Raw genomic sequence first — 25,702 nt, 5'->3', positions numbered from 1 at the left:
TTGTATATATACACACAATAAATTACGTTTTATGAAACCTTGTTTCTGACGTTATTTGCCAAAGTTGAGCTCTCCATCCTGTGGTCTGTATATCTCATTGGCATTTGGCAGTATGCACTCATAGCCTTTATAGTGATCCAACAATCCCAGAAACACATATAGAACATCAGTGATGAGCATCTTCTGTGAGCCCAGTGGTATGCTGGCTCTGGGGATACACTCCATAATCACATGTATTTGCTGTCCCTGAGAAATCACTTGTGTTTCTCTGCCAAGAAACATTAGTCTTCTCATTTAAAAAAAAAATCTCAAATAATATATGTAGAAACAATGTAAGGGAAGTGCATAGTTTAATGCTTGGACCTAATTGGTAGTCAGTAAATGGCCATTTGTAGGAAAATTCGATACCTCAAATTTCCTGGATAACTCTGTAAAACCCAAAGTGTCCTTGGGAACAAAAACTGCAAGAGAATTCTGGGCAAGATTCAAATTCCGGGGAAGGAGTGTCCAGCAGCCCGCCCCTGGGCTCTGTGCCAGCCCGTCATTGGTGAAGGGGAAGTGGGGTTTCTGCTTAGTGACTTCCTAGTGTGTATCCAATGCGTACCTTGAATCTAAGGTAAATTCCAGGAGGGAGGGGCCGTGTCTCTTTTATTCACCTCAGACCCTGCACTTAGCATGGGTCCCAGCGCATGGTAGGCACCTAAGAAATATTTGTTGAAAAAATGACCAAACTGGGAAGCTCTAGACAGAGGCCAAAGGGAAATGACTAAGCTACTTGCTTGAGTGGCTAACATTAGTGCTTAATCTCCAAAAGCGATCCTAGAACGGGTGAGGTGTTTAATCTCTGTCATGAAATGTAACCTTTGGAGGGAAGACAAGCAAGCACAGTGTGATTTCTTAGCGTGTCCAGCAGCTTTGAACATGGCCCAGACCTCTCTCTGATGTGGCTGAGGAGAGCCAACAAGCAAAGGCATTTTATATGTTAAAGTGGACCCCATTTAGTCAATGATGTTTGTGATGACTAATGAGTCCATGGTAAGGGGAAACCAGGAAGCAGTGGCCTACACTGCAGAAAACATCGACACAGGGAACCTTTGCTCAGAATACTGCTTGCAAAAGTTCAGAATTTGGCATTTGCAACAACTGCTGTTTGATTTTCTTTATGGTTGTAGGGGCACATTCTAGAAAGGCAGTAAGCTCTAATCTATGTTGTGTGAGCAATTTGGTGTGGGATTAGGGCATATAAATATTTTTTTGCTTTATAACTATGTAACACATTTGTATTATGACCGTCTAACAAATGCCCAACCACCACTTTATTTTGGTTCAGCGTGGGAGAACCTGGTGGTAGTTTAATGTTGAATGGGTCCCGTAATGTAACATTTGTGTAATCATTCACTTATTCCGCGGTTATTTATTGAACATCTACTAGATGCTAGGTCTGGTGACACTTTGGGTTTTTCTATGTGTAAGTTATATCGTTTTGTTTAGATGTAGCACATCTCTTTGTCCATCTCTTTGCTGCTTGCCTAATTTCTTACTATCATCCAGACTTCCCCTTCTACATCACCTCCCCTAGACTATCTCCCTCTGGTCCCCAAGACATCCAGGCATCTCTACTATGTGCCCCATAGAGGGTCTGAACTGTGACTTTCACTAACGCAGTCCCATTACCTAACTCAGTGTCTGAAATATAGTCAGGTCTTGTTATGCATATGTTGAATGAGTAAGACATTAAAAAATCTGAAATTATTTTTGGAGTACATTATGAAAGGTACAATGCTTGCTGTTGGGAGAACCATCAAGCATAAGTAGGTACTTGCTTGTCCTAAAGGAGCTTACAGTTAACTCAACCATTCTCATTTTTTGACAAGTGCTTTTTGGATGCCTACTATGTTCCAGGCCATTGTCTATTTAGAAGTAAAGATGGGTATTTTATCTTATGTATTTATTTATTCTTTTGGCTGCGCCGCTCAGCTTACAGGGTCTCAGTTCCCCAACCAGGGATTGAACCCAGGCCACGGCAGTAAAAGCACTGAATCCTAACCTCTAGACCACCAGGGAACTCCCAAGATGGGTATTTTAAAAGATAATTAATATTAAGTGCTATTTGCCTCGAGTGATGGTAGGTTCAAATAAGACAAAGAGAAATGAAGAGTGGCGTCATGGGAGGATCACTTAAAGAGAAAGGTAAAATATTTGAACCTATTTTATTTTGAAGTAAGTCCTTTCTTTCTCTTCTTTCCCCTTTTTTTCTTCACATTCATTCATTCATCCATCTGGGATTTGCACAGCATCTGCTGTATCAGAGACTCAGCATACAAAAATAAATGGTACATCCCTCCCTAGGAAATACACACAAGTAAACAGTTTTTAAGGTGAGCCCTGCCTTTGAGCCAAACATTTTAGTGCAGTGAGTATATCGGTATTAAAACGCGTCTTTATTATTTGACATTCAGATGATGAACTAAAGGATATAAATGATAGCGAACCTATGTATTGCCATTTTTTGTTGTTGTTGGTAAATGCCAATATGTGAAGCTTTTTATATGGAGTTGATAGGCTTCTATTAAATAATTAATATCAAATAAAGCATACTTTTTTTACATCATTTTTCTTTTATTTAACTTAACTACCTTCTATCTAGTTATGTCACATTTATTTTTTTAATTTTAATTTTGTTGGAGTATAGTTGATTTACAATGTGTGTTAGTTTCAAGTGAACAGCAAAGTGATTCAGTTATATATATACATATATCCACTCTTTTTTAGATTATTTTCTCATGTAGGTTATCACAGAATATTGAGTAGAGTTCCCTGTGCTATACAGTAGGTCCTTGTTGGTTATCTATCTTATATATAGTAGTGTGGGTATGTTCATCCCAAGCTCCTGATTTATCCCCCCTGCCCATCGTGTTTCCCCTTTGGTAACCATAAGTTTGTTTTCGATATCCGTAAGTCTGTTTCTGTTTTTTAAATAAGTTAATTTGTATCCGTTTTTTAAAATTAGATTCCACATATGAGTGATGTCATATGATATTTGTCTTTCTCTGTCTGACTTACTTCACTTTGTATGATAATCTCCAGGTCCATTCATGTTGCTGCAAATGACATTATTTCATTCTTTTTTATGGCTGAGTAATATTCCATTGTATATATGTACCACATCTTCTTTATCCATTCCTTTGTTGATGGACATTTAGGTTGTTTCCATGTCTTTGTTATTGTAACACTGGGTTGCATGTATCCTTTCAGATTATGGTTTTCTCCAGATATATGCATAGGAGTGGGATTGCTGGATCATATGGTAGTTATATTTTTAGTTTTTTAAGGAACCTCCATACTGTTCTCCATAGTGGCTGTACCAATTTACATTCCCACCAACAGTGCAGGAGGGTTCCCTTTTCTCCACACCCTCTCCAGCATTTATTGTTTGCAAAGAAAGCATACTTTTTTTTCCCCCAATTGTGGCTTTCCATATTAATGTTACATCATTCCTAATTTGTATACATGCTCTGACTTTACTGGATTTATAATGGCAAAGTATGTAAATAAGATAAAACTCTACTCTTACATTTGTATAAAAGGTAATAGATTGTTAAAAAAATAAAAATAAAACTCATCTTTGTGGGGCAAGGGTATCTTCGTTTATAGAGGTTTTAATTTTTTTCTCTCAAGCTAGGCTTCTTTGCTAAGCCTGTGAAATTATTTGGCTGTATGGCCTCTCAGGCCAGACAAGTTGCAAGGCCATCGGAAACTTGTACGTGTTTCTGGTAATTGGATAGGTTCATAATCAACGCGAGTGTGAGGTCTAGATGTGCTCACCATGAGCCTTCATTCACAGGTCAGAGGGAAAACCTAGATGTCTCAGCATACCCAGACATTAGGAGAGGCCTGTTCTGTAATTGTTGTTGAAGGGATTTCCATGACCAAAATAATGTAACTATGCTAAAAATGCTATGACTTCTATAAGAAATCCCTTGCCTGGATTCCTGGCAACGTTATGTAAAACTAAAAATAATGCTCCCTTCTCAGAACTAACCTTCAGTCTCTGAATGACTTATCTGACACATGTCATATGTCCGTGGCCTTGTGGAGTTAGTTATATTTTCATTGTTCCCGTCACACTTCCTTGACTAGATCATAAACTCACTCATTCAGGATAACAAAGAAAACTTTTAACTATTGAAGGCCTCTATGTGCCAGCAGTATTCTAAGCACTTTACATGTTTTAATTCATTTAATCTTTACAACAACCTTGAGGCAGATATTTTATAATTGTCTTCACTATATATGGGGAACCAAGTCATAGAGAAGTTCAGCAGCTCACCCTCTGTCCTCAGCCCTAGTGTCAGAGCTAGGATTTGTGCCCATACAGTCTGACGCCAGCTCCTGTATCCTTAGATCCTTCACTCTACGACCTCTCCAGCTATCTCATGCGTTACTGAATGATGACTCATACATGGAAGGGGCTCCAAAAAAAATGAAATGATTGATTTATCAAATAGCTTTCCAAATGTTTTCATAATTTTATCATGTTTTGATATATCCTTCTGGATAGAAGATATAAGGCAGTTACTACCTTAATATTCTGCGGAGTTTGACTAAGGAGCAGGGATTATTTCAGCATAAGAATTTTCTGCAGAAATCCCTCTTCATTTTCACCACTGAAAAGTCATAGTGGCTCAGTGTTGATCAAGTTCAGATATGGAAACATGTCTGACTCCCCAGTTTGAGATTCATCTAGTATACTTACCCTCCTCAAAATGTAGCTCTTTTTTTTCTGAGGCAACATAGTAGCTATAACTTAGGAAATCTTTCCTTTCATCTATTTAATAAATAATAATACTTTGGCCCACTGTAATAGTGCATATAAAGTATCACCACCCTGATGTAGATATTGCTTTTATGCTGAATTTTCTGTTCTACCTGTGTTTCTTACACATCTCTCACACTCCCCATTCAAAGAGATGTTTCAGAGTGTGTCTTCCACTAAAGATGATGCCCTCTTTCTGTACTTACCTTTAATCAAGCTATGATGTTTTAAGTAGTTAAAAGTTTTGACTATGTCTTTGCTTTCTGTAACCCAGATCTTCTAATATAGAAAACCAATATCCTAAGCGCTAAATGCTTAAAAAAAAAAAAAAAAACTTTACAAATCCCTTATACAAAAAGGAAAACCTGTGAAAGGAGATCTATCATAACTCCAGCATAAAATTAGCAAATAATTTTGCTTATAATTACTTCCTGTGGATCATCCTGTTAATATGCAAACACCACTGCGCATTGTTAATTCCTTGAAGACAGTGACAATCTAGTTAAAAGCTGAAGTAACTGGTATACAAATGCAGGCACACACACACACACACACACACACACTCTCTCTCTCTCATATGCTTATCTGAGTCATGTTTCTTGCATCTGTCTATCACTACGTAGATGAAGACTGATAAAAATGTGCTAATGAAAAGAGAAAAACTAGGCTTTACACGATAAGCTTAAAGTATAGTAGGATGTGCTAAAACACTTTAAAAGAGTTATATTGGTGTGCTTAAGTAATATTTAATGGGATAGGAAAAATCAAACTGGATCTTAAGTCATACTTAGGATTTCTATGAGGAAAAAAATTGGGAAAAGTACTTTATATTAGAGATACCATAATGAAGAGGGAGGTAAATGGGAAAAAAGGAAGATCGGAGGAGAGAGAGACTTTAATTCCAGTGGGCAACACAGTAAAAAAGGCCATGGAAACTCAATGGCAGAGCTATAAGGGGAGAGAGTGGAGAATTGGTGAGGACATCCCTTGTGTAAAGTGATCAGCTGCTCCTTGAATCTTCTGATTTCTTTGGAAAACCAAAAGTTTCAGATGAAATCTCCAGTTTAGTAAATATTATTATGCAATCTAATAATGTTTAAAACCTTTTGTAGGTAAACGCTATGTTATCTAAACAAAACATATGTCTGGGCTAGTTCTGGCCCAAAGACCTCCAATTTGGAACCTGAGCTGGGATGAGTGAAATGACATAAAAATCTTAAGTCTTCATCCAAAATGTTATGGCATGTCTTTCTAGTGGGGATTAACTGTAATAAACAGAATTTTTCTGTCCTGTGTGATGGGGCAAGTATTAGAGAAAATGTGCTGAGTTTGTGAAGAAAACTTGAGACTTGCTACTCAAACTGTGGTCTGTGAACCAACCGCATCCGTATCATCCAAGAGATTATTCGAGACTCAGCATCTCAGGCCGAACCCCAGGGTAAGAATCTGCATTTTACCAACATCATCCAGCGATGCGAAGCACCCGATTTAGTACACTTAATGTTCTTATTTTTAAATGGCCTCTGTAAGGCAAATCGTACAGCCAAAATTCGAGCAGATAGCAACATTTCCAAGAACCTTTAGTGTTACTAGTGGAACATGGAACTGAAAATGTTTGCTCTTACTGAAGCTTGAACAGAGCAGTTAATATGGTAATGTTGACATATGTAACAATGCTTTCACACTGTTAAGTTCTTTACAAGAATTTGGTGAGCCAGATGCAAGGCTCCACACACAGGTAAGGCGTTTATTTGGTAATCAGTAAATTACCTTATATAGTCAGTAAATGTTGCATCCTGGACAACTGATAAGGTCGTCGGCTTTCACGTGGTTTTTTCAATATCGTGCTCAGCCTCAAGTATGAATTGAATAGGGTGACCTTTTGATACTCTATGAAATTGACTGCATTTCCTAAGATTCTGTGGTTTCAATTACCATAAATTTTTTTATATTGGGTCCTCAGCCGTTGCATTGGTCCCAGCATAACAATATCTTATCATTCTTATAATGCAGTTGGCAGCAGTGAGGCATGTTGTCACTAATATGTGACAAGGTGCTGGTGTGTGTTCCCAGTCAGAACTTCATGTCAAATACGGGAACCATATGAAATTTACTCGGATCAAATCTGCTCACTAAGTGGATTGCAAAATGTGAGGGATTTTTGGTTCAGTGATGGGAATTGTGTTGTAGGGTACTAGCTGGATCTTGAATGTGTGAGATAGGTAAGTCAATTAGTGGTTCCTCAGTTTATTAGCAACGTAATTGTCAGAATATAATGGAAACTTCTGAGCTGCAACAACTCATTAGAAGCCATGAAACATGTGACTTTTATTTCTAGAAGAATATTCGGTGAGCTGTGTTTTTTTCCCCAAAGAGATCTTGAAAATAAAATTAAATGGAAATTCACACCTGTGAAGGTATAAGAATTTTGAATTCTGCCACTGGAAAAATGCTCTAGAAATGTTAGGGACACTGAAGAGAGGGAGACCCTGGGTTCAAATTTCCACTCAGTCACATGTTTGCAATGTAAACTTAGGCAAGTTTCTTAACCTCCTTAAGCCTCGGTCTCTTTATCTGTAAAATGGTGAAGTGATAGCTGTTTCAAAGGATTGTTTACAGATAAAAAGACATAGTAGGTACAATATCCCTAGCACATAGCAAGAGCTCAAAGACTACTATTCTCTTTTATTTGTCAACGTAGATATTTTTCTTCACGTGCCCTTTATCTTGAAATAACTTTGGTCTTAGAGCAACCTTATTTTTTTCAAGATTAAATATGTAATCATTAAAAAGCATGCAGCCATTGTATTATCTACTAGAAAGAGAGTTGTATCTTACTGTCATACTTGTACTTTACAGAAATGGACAGTTTCTGCCACTCTGCCAAAAAGAGTTTACTTTTTAGTTCCCTGGTAGATTGTGGTTTGATTTTATTTGGCTTTATGGCAATAATACTCTGATCACTGTCACAGAATCTCAAGGAAAAATCTTGCTTCTCCTCTAATGTTTTATTATAGCTATAGCTCCCAAAGAAGATCTTGGCAATGTTTAAGAATAAAGAGCAGTTGAAGAGTTGTGTGTGGTGATTAAAACTTTAATTCACATTTCAAAGACAGTAATCATTTTCTGAAGCCCACAGCCCAAACAAAGAGTATAATATGAAAAGCGTATTTCATTTCTAACTAAAAGTGATGATAAAATTATGAATTATTCCATTCTCCTAATTTCCTTTTCTTTGATTTTCAGTTTTCTTTTTCTCCATCTTTTCATTTTTTAGTCTATTTTTCCTTCATTTTTTGTCTAAATAATTATGTTAGATTCTACACCAATGACTGCTGAGCAGCTGGGATGCCGTAAACATCATGAGAACAGGGACTGTGTCTGTTAGAGCCATGGCTGTGTGTCTTAGACACTTGCCATTCAAAAAGTATTTTCTAAATGTACAAATGAATAAAAGGAGGAATGAATGAAGCCACATAAAACATGGCTATGGACTTCAAAATGCTTAAATATGTATTGAGGCTTTTTTCCCATTTTTTAAAGATATAAAAAATGAAAGTGCAATATCTGCTATATTTACTGAAGACTCTATTTTATCTAGTCTTATTTTTAGATAAGATGAATCAATTATTTCTTCCCATTATCATCTTCAACCACCATAACCTTTTCTTTTCCTATATCTGCTGTTTATATTTCCTTCGACTCAATTGTATTTGATTTTTTAAAATGATACTTTTGTCCTAGTTCAGCTATTCCAAATTGAAGGCAGTGTCTATAAGGTTTTATCAGTTACTAAACCCAATTTACTGTATAAGTAGAAAGGCTATTTAATCAGGGGTAAAGATTGTGAAATGGCTCATCTTAGGTAATAGATTAAGTTCTTATTACATAGGATTTCTTAGGACATTCTCCTAAGTTTTGCTCTTTTATTGACAGGGTAACATTTTGAAATGAGTTTTTAAAAGGAACATCACTAGAGAAATAGTAGGAAATAGTTCCATAGTGTATTATGGTACTCTTTTGTCCAGTATCTCATTTAATCCTTACCTCAGTGTTGTGAAGCAGCTACCTCTCTATACAGTTGATAGAACTGGGGCCACAGGGCCCAAATGCCTTCTCTAAGGATATAGGCTAGTGTGTGACAGAATCAGAACTTGAACCCTATTCTTCTTAGGCCAAATCTCATAAGATTTTGACTATTACTTTAAAAGTATTCACAGTGGACATGATATCAATAGGAACAGAAGCAAAATGAGGGACCTTGGGTTAATGTTTCAGGAATATTGAACTACTGAATGCTCTACCAGGGACAAAGTGAGCAGCAATTGATGCTGTGAAGGCTCAGAACTATTTTGCTGTCAATTGCTAAAGCTGTATGTTTTCATATTGTGCCCAGAGGTGAAAGGATTTACTCCAGGGCCACCCTTAGCTGATAGCATCAGATCTTTCACCCCTGAACAGATTACAGCAGGCTGACATCATCCCAACAAACATACCTGGAAAGTCTGTCTACAACCATTGATGTCAGCTGGGGCAACAAGGGTGTCAGAGTCGTTTCTCAATCCCCTTCCATGGCTTTGCTATAGAGTCTTCCAACACAATAACCTTTTCTTTTCCTATATACCCCCTGTTTATATTGCCTATGACTCAGTGGTACTTTATTTTTTTTAATGATACTTTTGTCCTGGTTCAGCCAATTCTGTCATTGTTCTTATACAGGTTGCTATAGTTTGCTTGATATTGTGGGGGTGCTGTGAGGAAGAACTAAATTTAAGTAAAGTATTCAACTGTGGAAGTATATTGCAAATTCAGTAAATATTGTTTGAATGATTTTATTTGACACACATGTACCTTTAGCACTACATTTTTGTGTATTGCTTCTCAACCCTTCCTCAAAACACATAGGTATTACGATGTTTCCACTTCCAGTAACCTTCAGGAATAACCAGGGCATGTTTCACTGCTGCCATTTACAGTTGAGAAAATTAAGGTCCAAGGAAGGCAGATTCTAAGCCAGAGCCACAAAGCTGAGTAGACCTGGACTGATCTGGATTAACTCTTCAATCACACTTAAGCTTTTTCTCTTGTCCCTTTTATCACATTACTACACATGCTGTTTGTCTTTATGTTTTATAAATACAAAAGTGATCATGACAGAATGATTAGAGAAAAGACAAATTGAACTAAAGTCATCGGAAGTCTCACTTCCTTGTAATTTTTGGTGTTTATTCTTTCAGATGTTTCCCCCATATACCTGCATAGATCATGGGCTGAACAAGTGCTATTTGCTAAATTTCTTTATTGATTTAATAGTATTTAATGGGTACATTTCATTTTAATGATATACATCTGTATCATCACTTTCATGGATGTAGCATGTCACTGTGTGTGTTCTCCTGGACATCTTTTTACTTGAAACCCAAGCTTTCATCTCCTGCCCAGCCTATAGCCAGAGGCCACTCTAACATGATCTGTGATGATTTTTTTTTGAAAAGAAGGGATCCAGTGTGACGGCAGCAGTCATAGCAACGAGGCTCTTGGCTGGTGGTTGTCCCTGCCATATGCCAAAAAGATCTATTTGATGGACTTACGAGTACTAAGGAAGGATCCAGTGCTGGAGATACTGACAGAACTAACCCAGGGATTCAAAGGTCAAACTCTCAGCTCCTAGTCTGAGTGGGAAATTGAAATGAGAGCAGGACCCAGGAAAGAAAGCCTCACCTAGCAAAGGGGCCAGATTTGATGTGCACTGGATGAAGGTGAAGCATCCACATTCTGTGGAACATGTGAGAATTCAGGGCGACTCACTGTGGGACACTGGCCTGCACTGATGGAAAAGCCCATGAAATATAGATCATAGCAAGCATTTTCACCTTCCCTCAAAGACTCTACCATTAAGTCCTGGCTCCCGAATCCTGCCAGAGGAGCTTTATAAAAATACTAATTCCTACTTCAAAGATACTGATTTAGTTGCTCTGGGGGTGGGGATAGGGGGGGTGTCAAGCATAAATATTTTTTTAAATGCTCATGTGATTCTAATATGTAGCCAAAGTTGAGACTCACAGATGCCTTTTACTTTGTGTGAAAGACAGCAGGAAACTTTTCTTTGAGTCAAGTTTTTGTACTAAGAATTATATTTTCAATAGTTTAAGTGTTTCTGTGTTATCCCAGTATGAAATATTTTCTAAGGAAAAGTCATGCCCTGTTTTGTAAATAAATCTGATTTTTAAAAATATTTGGCTTTTCTTGAATAAAAGTGGAATTCCTATTATTTTATCTAGTCATTTATTCTTCACAATTGTTTACTTCATTTACAGTAATTTATTTTTTTAATCATCTGTCTTCCCTTGCTAGAATAAGCTCTGTGAGGGGAGGGACATTTAATTACTTTGTTCATTTTTAATTATTTTGTTCATATTCCCACTGTCAAGAATGCCTGGCACATAGTAGATACTCAATAAATATTCGTTAACGTTGTTTGACACTCAGTTTGACATGCACATCATGATTCCTATTCCCAAGAAGCTTATGGTCTATTGAAAAGCACAGACATGGAACTTAATTGTAGTCCAGCATTTCTGTAGAGGACTGAAACGGGAACTTTCCATTTACAATATTTTTTTTTTAAACTTTTTATTTTATATTGGGGTATAGCTGATTAACAATGTTGTGATAGTTTCAGGTGCACAGCGAAGCGACTCAGCCATACATATACACGTATCCATTCTCCCTCAAACTCCTCTCCCATCCAGGCTGCCACATAACATTGAGCAGAGTTGCCTGTGCTATACAGTAGGTCCTTGTTGGTTATCCATCTTAAATATAGCAGTGTTTACAGAGAAAGAGAAATATGTATGATATCCCTTACATGTGGAATCTAAAAAGAAAGGATACAGATGAACTCATTTACAAAACAGAAATAGACTCAGAGAAGGAGCTTATGGTTACCGGGGGGGAAGGGTGAGGAGGGGAGGGATAGTTAGGGAGTTTGGGATTGACATGTACACACTGCCATTTACAATATTTTAAACAATGTTGAGGCCTAAAGAATAAAGTGGCAAGTGCATGAGAAAGATTCTTTGCTATTATTTCCTTTAATTCTCCTGGGAAACAACATAGTATAGTAGAAAAAAATAAGGAAACCATAGGCCACAAACAAGTATAGATTTAGATCAGTTACTAATTGGCCTTGAGAAAGTCTGTTTAACCCTTTGGGGGTCAGTCGTCTAATCTCCAAAATCATGTGACTGGATGAGTTGACTCTTTTAGCTCTTACTGTTTGGCATTTCTGTTACTATGTTCTATCATTATATGAGGCTTGTTTTCTCCTTTCTGTAACTCTCGAATTTTTATCCAGTTTGGTTTGTACTTCTCTTGTCATTTCCCATGTTGTTAAAGGCACATACACTTTTAAAAATACAGCTCTCAAGGCCACTTTTGAATATGTTACCTTTGGTGTTATTAGCCACTTTGTCTAACTGGATGTCCTAGGCTACATTGCTGTGCGTGCTAACTGTGTATGCATATAAATTACTGACCATCATGAATGATTCTGTATCCAGAAGGAATTCAGTATAAAGTATTTAAAGATTTTTCAGGAGGGTTGCACTCCGTCTGGCATTAAGAGAAGCTCAAGCTCTAAATCCTAGGAGATTGCAGACTTACTCAGCTGCTTTGGAAACCCAAACCTATGTGAAATACTTAGTTAACTACAAAGTAATTGAAAAGATGAACTTCTCATATTGTATTTATTTGGCAAGTATTTATTGACAACGCACTGCTCTGTGCAGGAACGCTTTAATGGAAAATGAAAGGTGCTCAAGGAGTCTAAGGTCCAATCCCAGGATGTGAATGGCTCCTCTTCTCTTGGGGACAGGCCAGGAGTGGCACAGAGGATTCTCAGGATGTACACGCTGATTTCCTTCACCCTAGATGGCCCCATAGAGAGGACAGCCTTGCCTCTGATTAGCTTCTAACTACCTTGAGACAATTTTCTCTCATTTTAATGCTATTGCCAGAATATTGCAGTAATCGGATCATTTGACATCGCCTGCATCTTGGCGTCCCCAGCCTTAATATGCCATCTAGATCCAGGTGCCAGGCATCTGCAGCTGCACGTTTTGCACACATAGCTTGTGGTGCTAAGTCTTTAGGAACAAATAGCTTTGCATTGGCCTCTGTAATGGTGCCTTCTAAGCAGTTCTTTGGGGCAGAAAATGTACTATCTTAGAGAGAATTTATTAGTTGTAATGGAAAATTGTTATAAATATTTCTTACAGAGTCAATCTAAAAAACATTGCTTATGGCCAGGGTTAGTATAATCTGCTAATTTAAAGAATAAAACTTTATGAGTCATTTAGAGTTAAGCCTCCTCTCTGAAGTCCTAGTGCTGCTGTTCTGATTGATCAATGCTCTTGTGGAATGTTTGTTAAATATTTTCAATATTACCTCCCTCACCCTTCTACCAATATGTAAACCGTGGAAAAATTAATATCTTACTCATTGCAGATTTGTACCTCAGGACCTTTGTACTTACTCTGTCCTCTGCCTAAAATATTTCTTTCTCAGGTATTATGGCTTGCTACTTCAAATGCTTTCTCTCTGTCTCCCGTGCTCTCTCTCTCTCTCTCTCTCTCTCTCTCTCTCTCTCTCTCTCTCTCTCACACACACACACACACACACACACACACACACACAGAGTAAGGTATATATATGCGTTTACACTATAAATATACATACACACATATATTCCATTTTTGTCTATATACTCCAAATATTTTGTCTCCTTCTCTCTCTCTATGTATGTATATATTACATATATGTATATATATAAATGAACCAAATATATTCTCTCTCTATATATATATGTACTCTGTGTAATATGTATATATACTCTATATTATTTATATATTATATATGTATATATATTTATACATATATGTATATATTAGTCTAATCTTTGGAAGGTCTGCCATCTTCTGTCTACCAAACTAAAATGTAAGTTTCTAGAAAAACGATTATAGCATGTAGTAGTCACTCAATAAATATGTGTAAGTAGGGCTTCCCTGGTGGCACAGTGGTTGAGAGTCCACCTGCCGATGCAGGGGACACGGATTCGTGCCCCGGTCTGGGAAGATCCCACATGCTGCGGAGCGGCTGGGCCCGTGAGCCATGGCCGCTGAGCCTGCGCGTCCGGAGCCTGTGCTCCACAACGGGAGAGGCCACAGCAGTGAGAGGCCTGCGTACTGCAAAAAAAAAAAAAAAAAAAAAAGTGTAAGTAATAAAAACATACATTTATAAACATGCACATAAATATGGTATTTATGCCTGTGTGTGCACAAGTGTATGTCCAGTGTAGATATCAAAGTTCAGCTTGATATGGATTTCAGGTGATCACTTCATGTAATAAACATGCAAGCATCCAGGGATTATATCAAACCATGCCTGTTAACTCGGACAGATCAGCCTTAACAAGTAACAGGTAGGCAATGACCTTTATACAAATGGTAAGGATTTCTGAGCATTCATGTATTTAATAATTTTGATGGCACATTTCGAATCTCTATATTGTGTCAGTTTATTGAGTAGAATGTGCTTTCCTTTTCCCTTCATTTGTTTATACTCTGTCCCTACCTCAAAGTCTACTCTGTGTTCCTTCATATTATTTTTTCAACAAATTTATATTTGGTCTCAGTTACTTTGAACTCAATCTAGTGCATGAGGACAATAATAGTGATAATATTATCAATAGCAAACATAAGTCGTTACTATATATCAGACACTGTTCTACATATATGCATGGATTAGCAAAACTGAGTCTCAAAATAACCCTACAATGTAAGTCTTATTATTTTTTTTAAATTAAGCTCAGAGTTTTATTTATGTTTTTAATTAAAATTTCTTTTTTAATATTTATTTATTTGGTTGTGCTGGGTGGCTCCTTAGTTGTGGCATGCGAACTCTTAGTTGCAGCATACATGTGGGATTTAGTTCCCTGACCAGGGATTGAACCCGGGCCCCCTGAATTGGGGGTGCAGAATCTTAACCACTGCGCCACCAGGGAAGTCCCTTTAAGTCATTATTATAACACACTTCTCAGACATGAAATCGGAGACATGGAGAGGTTAAGTAACTTGCTGAAGGTTACATACCTTGTAAGGATGAATTCAGGATCCCGACTCAGGCAATCTAACTTCAGAATCTATATTTTGCCTCACTGCTTCTTTCATAAGAACATGAAAATCTTATAAGGCTTTTATGTGCTTTTGATCTTTAAAAAAAAATCTTAAGGAGTCTAGAAATATTTAAGAACTCTGTGAAAGTATATAGAAGAAAATCCTCAAGAATCGTTTGGCATCTAGTCTATGTAATCAAATAGGCTACAAAACGAAAATGAACTTTACGATAATGATGATGGTCAGAAAATGCTGAAGAGAGAGGCGAGTGATTTGTAATAAAAAGAGTAAAATGCCGTAGAACTAATCCAAAAGAAATTCGGGGAGTAAGCTGTAAAACACCTAGGCACATTAATTATTAGAATGCTTATTAGAAATAAGCATTCACACAGAATAAATCAAAAATGTTATTAATAACTATTAGGCACTACTAGAATTGCATGTGTGGGAAGAGATAAATCTAGCATACGTGGAATCGTATATTCTAACTTTATTTATACATTTCTCAACAGGCACAAAATAGCAACTTACCCAAACTTGCATGATTATCAGAATCACTTGGTGTGCTTATCAAAACTACAGAATCCTGGACTGTTTCTCTAGGGAAATTGTTCTCAAATGGGAGAAGTTTTGCCTCCTGGCAAATATTTGGCAATATCTGGAGACAATTTTGGTTGTCACAACTGGAGAGGTGCTATAGGCATCTAAACAGGTAGTGGTCAGGGAAGCTGTGAAACAACCTACAGGGCACAGGGCAGCTTCCCCTAGAGTAAAGAATGATCTGATCCAAAATGTCAATTGTGCCAAAGCTGAGAAACACTGATCTAGATATTTTGATTTGGTGGTATGTGGTGGGATCCAGAAATCTGTATTTCTAACCAGGGATCCAGGTTACTCTTATAAAGGCTTGAAGACACCAGTACGGGTTGGATTTTTTGAAAAACTTTTCATTAAAGAAGGACCACTTATAATAGGCTTTGAGGTGGGAGTCAGAGATATGAAAAAAAATGAAGGGGAAAGGGGAGATCATTCTAATCAAAGAGAAAATCACACCCAGTAGGACTAAAGATAGGCAGTAACACTGGGCCAGCAGTAGATAGTAAGAAGCAATCTCAGAGAAACCGCCTCTTTCTACATGGAAGGCCAACTCTGCTTCATGGGATGTAACTATATTTCTTCACCTTAGTCCCTACCTGTTGATAATGAACTGACATGTCTTTCCAATTCATTTTGTACCCTCCAAATGTGAATATAGATTAGACTAGCCCATACCCACTTTCATTTTTGTTCTAATAATTTCTTCCATAAAATCCTAACATATAAAAAAAGGGAGGGAGAACAAGTTTTTATCAGAGGTGTCTGTTTTGATATCCAACTCTGCTTCTTATTAGCCACATGAGTTTCGGGCTACTACTAGGGTTAATGGTGGTTGAAATGAAATAATATGCATAAAGAAATTAACTCAGCACCATGCACATGAGAAGCACTCAGTAAAGGTCAGCTGCTGTTTACTATTTTTTATATCAAAATAACATTTATATGTCATAATATTTTTGACACTATTTAAACGAACTTAAAAAAGTGAAGTTGGGTTATAAGATAATGATTGGTATGTTATAGCAATCTTAGCAACTGATTATTTTGTACTTTGTTTTGATTGAAGAGGATGGAGAAAACCCTGCTTCACAGAAAGGAGTATTTGTAAATGGCTTCAGGTTTTAAACTGCTCATGTGCACATCTCAAGATATTTTTAAATCTTGAGACCAATACCAAATGATTCAACTAGGCAGGTTAGGGCAGTGGTGATCTCCACTGTGTTTATGATAAGATAAATAACACAATTGAATGTACATTTTGCTTTCTAAAAGCAAATTATTTATATTTGTATATGAATTCAATTATATAAAATGTATTATATACTAAAATGTTTACAATCAATCCTTGTAGTAACTGTACTGATGTCCAAGATTCCATGGAACACAGTTTGAAAAACCCTCTGGCTAAGAGTAATATATATACCTAGCTTGTAGACGAGTATGTTATAAGGTATGAAATAAAGAAGCTCACTCTAATCCAGATAGATTGTATCAGTTGTTTTCTCTTGATTAGTGAGCCTGATGTTCCTGCATGGACAGATAGTTAGCTGGTCTGGCATGATGTTTCTCTTGGCTCTTTTGAGATATTTGCGAATTAATTGCTTAATAATGCATTCCAGTATCTTTCCAGACACCAGAATTGGTGAGAGTAAATCTCTACATTTACAAGACCCATCCCAAACCCTTCCTTTACAAAAGATGGATTTACAAAAACTGCATGAGAAATGAATGGAAGCTGTTTTAAATCAGAGCCTAAGATAAACATTATTATCAAGACAAATCTGCTGAGGGTGAGAAGAGGTGGGAATTACAGAGGATACAACAGTGGCAATAACAAAAGGAGGATGAAAAGTCACATTATATTCTTAGAACTGATTAGACTTGTTAGTTATTACTGATTCATTTTAATTAAGCTGCTACTATACGTCACATGTTTTAACCAGCGATCAGATGGACCTTGCAGGGCTTCTATTTTACACAGACCATGAACAATTGTCATTAAAATATATACTGAGTTAAGTTTCAGTTAAGCAGTAAGTTTCAAAGGGAAAAATAAACCAGGAAGGTAGATAGACTGTGTTTGGAGTAGTTAGGAGGGTCTCACTGAGAAGGTAACATCTGAGTAAATAAGGGGATAAAGGGGGCAAGCCATGTGGCCTTCTGGCAGAAGCTCCTTCTAGAAAGGGGAAACGGCAGGTGCAGAGCCTTGGGGCAGAGGAATGCCTGGCATTTTTGTGATCTAGTAAGGAGCTCAGAGTGTTTGGAAAGGATTCAGCCTGATAAATGGGGGTGTTGAGAGCATCAGAGGATATAGGTCTAATATAGGGCAACCAGCAATGCATCTCAGTTAGCCTGCAGTAGTCTGGGTTAAGCCCCCAGTGGTTGATTGTTGATGATTCCCAGTCACTCTCAAAAGTGTTCTGGCTTGGATGATAAATTATATGGTGATCCTAGGCTAGTAGGTCACTCTTAGAACTTTGACTCTTACTCTTAGAGACATGGGAAGCCATGGAGGGTGTGGTCAAAATTGAGGCAAGATAAGACTCAAGTTTTATCAGGATGACTGTCTTCTGGGTTGAGAATGGACTATTGGGATGGGGTGGCAAGTGGCAAGAGTGAAAACAGGAAGCCAGTTGGGAGCCTATAGAATGATCATTCTAGCATGTGCAGGGCAGCCGGAATTGAGTTGTTTGACTTAAGCCATACAGATAGCTGGTGGTCCACATGGGACTAGGATCCATTCTCTTGACTTCCAGTCTGGTGTTCTTATAACCTGCCCAGTTTCTCTCTTGGTTTAAACTTGAGGACAAATGGAATGCCTTACTGGCTCTTTTCAGGTCTATTAAGCCTCCTGTTTGATGGCACAACCCAGTTGCCTCCTCTATATAGTGTGAGGAATAGACTTGAAACATCTCCCCCACCCACCCCTTAACTAGCTCATTTTGAGTGCATCAACCAGGATTTTCTTAGGCCTTTCTCTTGAACTTCTGTATTTACACTTTTGGCTCATGTGACCTTTTCAGAATAATGGACTCCATATGTTCAGGACATGCTTATTAACTCATGAGTGTGTGATATAAGCTAATAAGTTAGTATAGAGCCTAAGTACAGATGTGAACCTAAATTTTATGCCCGCTTAAATAGGAGCGTTAAGTGTTAACGGGAATGAAATGGACTCCCACAGGTAAATATATCTATGGAGGGAATCCTTCAGTTTTGCTTGTATTTATTTCCACTTGATCCTTATTTTATTTTATTTTTGCAGGAGTTATCTTCAGTTTTTCTTCATTGCTTTCTTCAGTTAGAGTAGATAACTGGGAGGAAAAATACATGCACTGATTATACACTTACACAGTCAATGACAATTGAATATGTAGAATACACTCAAGAGATTGAGAGGCACATATACATAGATTCTATTTTAAATATGTCCTTGAAATGCAGACTTATATGTGTTGAGGGGTGTGATGTGTGTAGACACATTTACGTACACGATACTTTAAGTAGCCTGTAGTTTCATGGGGCGTTGCCTAGACAGTGAAATTTAAATTTGTGTTCTTTCTGTTAGCCACTATATCATACAACCAGCAACTCTGGCATCTGACAGGGCAAATACAGTGGCGCCTAATGTACTCATTGTATCTCTCCTGGGAATAAAATAGAGGACTAAGCTAACTTTGGGGGTATTTGTAAGAAATGAATCGAAGAAAAAGTATTTTTTATAAGAAATATGTGATGTGAGGTAAGGTGGTCTTTACTGTCTTGATTATTTTTCTGCTGGACATATATGCTTGAGATTTCTTAAGTTGTTTTTTTTTTTCTGCCTTCAAGTGACCATCCCATTTTCAGAGCCCTTTATTCCATATGCTAAGCAAAAAGTTAGTGGAGTGTTTTAGAGTCTCTTCCTATGGAATGGGGTAGGAGTTAGCAACCTATAAGTGCCATGTGGGGATTCTGCCCGATTTGGAGTGTGAGAAGGTAGACAGACGTGCTGTTGTTACCCATGCCTGGGTGTAAGTAAAACAAGAAAAACCACAGTGGATTGTAGAGCATTCAAGGAGAGAAAGAGAAGAAAGAAGGAAAAAGAATTGTTTGAAAATAGTATTCAAAATATTTAACGTCTTCAGCAAAGACTCAGACTACTCAGAGCAGACATGTGCAATAAACAATTAGTGAAGTGTTATCTGTCCTCATTAAAATGGTTTTTAAAAAAACTTAAAACCTCAAATTCTATTTCAGGGGTTTAATCCGAATTGTTATTTTTTATTTCATTTCAGAAGAAAAATTTTTTCTTTATTTTGAATTCAGCTTCTTGCAAATCTTGAATCAAACTTTATACATCAAAACCAACCTTGATACATGCAAACATTTTTTGCCTTTTCGTGCATGAAACGGTGGTACAGCACTTTATATATGGTGATTCGGGAAAGGGATGCCTATGATCAGTTGTATTCCTTATCTGAGCCCCTGAATCTATCATAAAATTCACTTTCTTATTTATTTATTTCAACTCCTGGTGGGATCTATTGGAACAAATAATCCAATATAGTGGATAATCCAAAAATGTCATTTATATTTGGCTTCAGAATACATTACCAGATGTTACTCTAGCAGAATTCCCTTCTTAATTAGGCCTCACTTAAAGTAGGAGTTAATTTTGTCTTCATTAGCTGCTTCCAAATCAGCAGGATGGGGCAAGAAGGAAACCCAAGGCATGCTGGGAAGTTGGGAGGAAGCTGGCCCAGTGCTAAGAGTCAGCGGTAGAACGTGCTCAAAGAATGAAGTTCAAATACAGGTAATCAAGATGATGGGCATATACAGGAGATGTTTATTGAGCACCTTCTTTAAGAATTCTCAGGCGTTTATCAACTCTTTTTTTTTCCTCCTTATTACTCATGAGTGCAGAAAAATTCTGTAATAGGAATTCGGGAGATAACTCGAAATTTTACATAGTAAAACAATAGAGGCTCAGAGAGGTTAAGGGACCTCTCACACAGATTGATCTCAGAGTAAACAGCCCCTAAGGTATTGAAACTGATTAATGAATGATAAGAAGACCCCACTGTTTCCTTCTTATTGATGATTTGACTAATGAGGAGGCACGAATTCTCCTGGCCTAATTCGCATTAAGAGAGCTAAGATAATGAAGCTGTGATTAAATGGCTATTAAACTATTTTTATCAAACAGAGATCAAGCAGGTGTAAGAACCTAGGGATGCAGAGTATAATTGCAATTCTACAAGATGTGGAAAAAATGACTATCATAAGCAGGGCATGGTCCTTCCAGACAGTCTGCATTAAAAATCTTTGGGATACCTCATGCAGTTTTGCACTCTGTGTTTCTCCTTTCAGGCGTCAGCATCTCAGAGTCCCTCACCTCCTCCTTAATTTAGTGGATTTATTCACTCTGTGTGCATTTGGGTGAGTTGAATGCATCGTCTACCCCACCATGTGTAACTGGTTGGAAGATCCTTTTGCCAACTGCTCACAAAGGAGCAAGGCCCAGATATTATACACTGGATCCCAAATTTCAATCTTGAGGTGACTTGGGGCGTGTGAAGGGGCTGAATCTACCTTCCTTCAGCTGTACCTTTTGAATTGTATCACACTTAGTGCAATTCATATAGGGACCCGACAGTTCCAAAGAGAGGTAATGAATCTTCTGGTTTTATTGACTGTTCTGAACTATCGTTTATTAAGGACACAATACGGCTTCCGATTTGTTGCACATTCTAAATTGTGGTTTGTTAGTATACATGTATGTGTCTGTGTATCTGTCACTGGAAATTCTTTACACCTTGAGTGAGTTTTTGTTGCTATGCCTTCTTTATTCCTGGAGAGCCCTTAGAGATTGAAGTGTTAGAGTCACAAGGACCTTTATTTAGGTCAGAAGAATAGCAGTGGACTTCCTTTATGTAAGGAGAGGCCAAGGTTGAAACCCATCGTGGGAAATGCAGCTTGATAGCCACAGAGCTCCACATGGAAATGTTCCTTGTCTGCTTCCCAACCTTACGTCTGCCTTTCTGCCCCCAGAGGAGACTGAGCTGTTTGTGTAGCTGTAGATCACCACCCAACTGGTGATCTGCTCTCTCTTTTTCACCGCTCTGCTTTTCTTTTCCTAACTTACATGGAGCTAATTAGTATATTTTTATAAAAACAGTTATTTTGAACAATTAGAAAGCAGTATCAGAGCCGAGTCTTGGAAAGGTTATCTTGCAATGGCATTTTTCCTGACTCATGTATTTCCATGCCCTGTGAACAGACACGTGTTAGTAGGCCAGTGGGCTTTGTCTGCAGCGACTTTCATTTATTTGCTCTGTAAATTGGGACCGAAGCAATAATGGAAAGTGACATTAATTGTTTGAGTTCTTTTGGTCACATGCGTTGCCTTCTCTGGGGTGTTCGATTGTTGAAACTCATGCCAAATTAATTGAAATTGTCAGAATGAGGGACAGTGTTCACTCAACTTTACACGTACGAATATCTGTTGAGCTTCAACACAGAAGTGTCATCAAACTTTCTTCCCAGTATGCTATGACGAAAGAAAACAGAGATTTTGAAATCATAGCATTCGTTTCTACCTTAATTCAAGAGCAACTTTATTAAAACAAATGGTCTTGGAGCACCTCTCTGAGTCACACATACACAAGGATGATAATAAAAAGGTTTAATAATTATTTCTAACGGACACTGCCTGTAAATAATGATTACAGTCCCACTGTTCCATACTGATTTAAGACCAGCCTGCCCTTCCCCCTCCCCCTCCCCTTCCCCTCCCCCTCCCGCTCCCCCTCCCCTCCTCTCTCCCCCTTCCCTCCCTCTCCCCCTCCCCCCCCCCCACAATGCCAGTCTTCCATTCCACAAACCCTCCCCTCCCATGGTGGTTTCAGGAGAGAGGAGACTTTAAATAGTTGGTGGTTTAATCAGGTCTTGTAAATTAATTATGACATTATCAAGCTCCAGTATTTCTGCCATTGTATTTGGTGTACACTCACCCAGGCTTATTAAAGGAACTGAAGAAAACTAGTTAATTTAAGTGTTCTTTGTCATTTTCACTTGATTGGAATTATCGTCATTTGTTTACACTAGGGATAGAACTAAGACACTATTGTATTATGTGATTGAAAGAAAATAGGGGCTTGTAGTATTGCTGGGAAGCCAAATGCAAAATTTAAATCAGAGTAAACAAAATTACTCATTTACTGGTAAACATGCTTAACTATTTTTCCTGAGCTCTTTTTGAACTTCAGTGAAGTAAGCCTTTCTGAAAACTGGGATACCTGGAAAAGATGTCCAACTTATTGAAAGTGCATGTGCGTGTGCTTGTGTGTGTTGTGTGCATGTGCGTGTGCGTGTGTAAGCATGCATGTGTGTGCTTGAGACATTTTCAAAGATTATATTTATTAGGCAATATGGGGATACTTATATTAGTGTAAATCTGATTTTGAGATTTTGAGATGATTTTGAAATGATTTAAAATAATATATATTTCATTTAAATATAACTTTTATTCAGAATAGTTTAATAACCTGAATTTGGTTTTTGGTACGTGGGAGAATTGAAATCAAAATTAAAAGGGAGAGATTGGCATCTTTGGATACCAGATTATGATCCGCTGCAGAAAATAGGAGCAAATTATTTCAGTATCTTTATTACTAAGGTTACATGGACAGAGTCCAGAAGAGTTGAGGGTGATGGGGATGCTCAATAAAGTCTTGTTATTGAATTGAGCAATTTGGATTTTAAAGGATTGACCAATTTATGGAAGGAAGTGGTGCAATTTTGAAGTTAACATTTCACCCCTTCTGATTAGGGTTTACTGCCTGCACTAGAGTCTAAAAACTCCTAGAATTGTTACTCCACACTGTGTTCCCCAAACCACTTGACTCACAAGGTCAAGTACAGGGCCATTAGGGAGATGGAAACAAATGTTAAAAGTGCCAAATAAAGTTTACCATGAGTATCTATGGCTCTTCTTGCCTTCTTGAATCCAAAACAGAAAGATGTTCATAGTTTTACTCCTGGATGGAGAATCATCAGTAAGGAGGGAAAGCAATTTTTATGTGAAAATAGAATGTATACGTGATAAACGCCTGCCTAATTTTTCTAGTAATACAATTTGATTTTCTGATTAGCTGTCTTATTCTGTGATTCTTGTAATTTTGTCAGGTCAATTAACTGGAGTTCAGTGCTAGAGAGAAAGGAAGTGTGGCACTGCTGACTTTGTTACATGTCAGCAGTTTAGGTGTATTTTGTAATAGAATCTGTGTGGGATAATTTAGCTGATATTGTTAATGTCATAGCGTACAGAACTTAAAAAAATGACTTATGAAGCAGGTCAGATTGGACAACGTGAAGTGCTAAAAGAAGGAAAAGAAAGTGATCCACACAACATATATTTTAGGTTAAAAAAATGCAGATCAATGAATTATTCAGCAAGTAATCAATGACCGTCTACTGTATGCCCAGCATTGGCATTGGTTGCCCAGGTACATAAGAATATAGCGCACTGACCTATAGACAAGGGGTATAAGCTCCAGTTTGGAAGATCTTGAGGTTTTTTTTTTTACAGAGTGCTGAAATAAATGAATATTCTCTTTTATAATAAATTGTTTACAGATTCTTTCCTTCCCCTGGTGGTTTCTCAGAGGGGCAGAGTTTTGTCTTGTTTCTCCTTGTGTCTCCAACACTTAACATGGCCCTGACATACAGTAGGTGTTCAAAAATATTTGTGCAATGAATAACTGAAGATGAGCTTTCCAAGGATGTGTTGGTGGAAGTGAGTGTGGCAGGTAGGAAAATGAGTTAAACCATGTTTGCAAGAGCCCCCGTTAGAGGCGACGTTGCCCTAGAAAGTACCCCTGGTCACAAGAAGTGAATGCATTCAAGAGATGTTACAAAGTAAGGCTCTACCTAGTGACTGGCCAGGTACAGAGGACTCAAGGTGGTTCCAGAGTTTAGGGTCTGAAGAATTGTTATCCAAACCCAGAAAGTCAAGAGAAACAGCAAGTTTTTTGTTTTTGTTTTTGTTTTTTTGGGTTTTTTTCCACGAAAGTTCCTAAGTTTGGATTTTGAGATGAGGGAGCTCTTATCAGGTAGAAATGTCCAGTAGGCAGTTATAGATTTATGACTAAAGTTGGGAGAGATGTCAGGGAGAGAAATAAATGGCTGTGGAGTGTTCAGTGATGAGATTATAATTGAAACCATGGAAGTGTATAGTTTTTCTTGGTATAGTTTCAGTTTGTAGTGGTGTTCAAACAGAGGGTTATCTAAACATTTTGGTGGGTATGCTGTACAGGAGATTGAAACACTATATCTGAAGATGCAATAGATGATAATTAAAATGCTCTCAAGCCCTGAGATTCTCTAAATCTTCTCTTTTAGTTAAGGAAACAAGACATAAATATACGGAAAATGACGTGAACAAGACAGAATCGTATTTAGCAGTGTTAACACCAACACAATAAATAGCTAAATTGGACAGCTCAACAATCAGAGATTGGTACACTAAAGGTATTAATTGATTGCGTGATTCAGACCAAAAGAGCTTTGGAATTTAAGGAAGACGTGATCTTGTGTTCTGGCACGGATGTTCCAAATTTCATGTATCACGTACTCATTTGGGTAAACATATCCAGCCTATGTTGATTAATAGATTACTCATCTCCCAATGTGAACTAACTCATGACTTCTTCTGTTTTACTGTTTTTTTGCAGAAGATAGATGAAGAGAATGAGGCAAACTTGCTAGCAGTCCTCACAGAGACACTGGACAGTCTCCCTGTGGATGAAGACGGATTACCCTCATTTGATGCACTGACAGATGGAGATGTGACCACCGAGAATGAGGCTAGTCCTTCCTCCATGCCTGATGGCACCCCTCCGCCTCAGGAGACAGAAGAGCCGTCTCTGGTAAGAACCCTTCCTACTGTTTAACAGGAATTGGAGTTGCCTCTGGCTACCCGCTGCGTGGGTATGATGTAGTAACAATAAGGTTTGGATTTTTCATTTAGACTGATGCCAAAATAATCCCCAAGCACACTCGGAGTTGCAAATTCTGTGATTCTGTGTTGAAAAATGTTGATAATACAGTCTTCATGTGGTCTCACTGCAGT

General features: G+C 37.7%; 1 protein-coding gene across 4 annotated transcripts in view; it reads left to right on the top strand.

Moving 5' to 3' along the window:
• Window positions 1–25,702, top strand: part of PPARGC1A (PPARG coactivator 1 alpha) — a 662,747-nt gene that overhangs the window by 597,176 nt on the left and 39,869 nt on the right. For all 4 annotated transcript variants that reach the window (XM_067735645.1, XM_067735648.1, XM_067735647.1 and 1 more), the window contains one exon: window positions 25,305–25,499. In XM_067735645.1, the coding sequence (XP_067591746.1) occupies window positions 25,305–25,499 (195 nt within the window). The remainder of the gene's footprint in view (window positions 1–25,304; window positions 25,500–25,702) is intronic.

The sequence above is a fragment of the Pseudorca crassidens genome, chromosome 4 (genome assembly GCF_039906515.1).
Source record: "Pseudorca crassidens isolate mPseCra1 chromosome 4, mPseCra1.hap1, whole genome shotgun sequence".
Classification (NCBI taxonomy): Eukaryota; Metazoa; Chordata; class Mammalia; order Artiodactyla; family Delphinidae; genus Pseudorca; species Pseudorca crassidens.
This window is presented reverse-complemented; position numbering and strand designations above follow the sequence as displayed.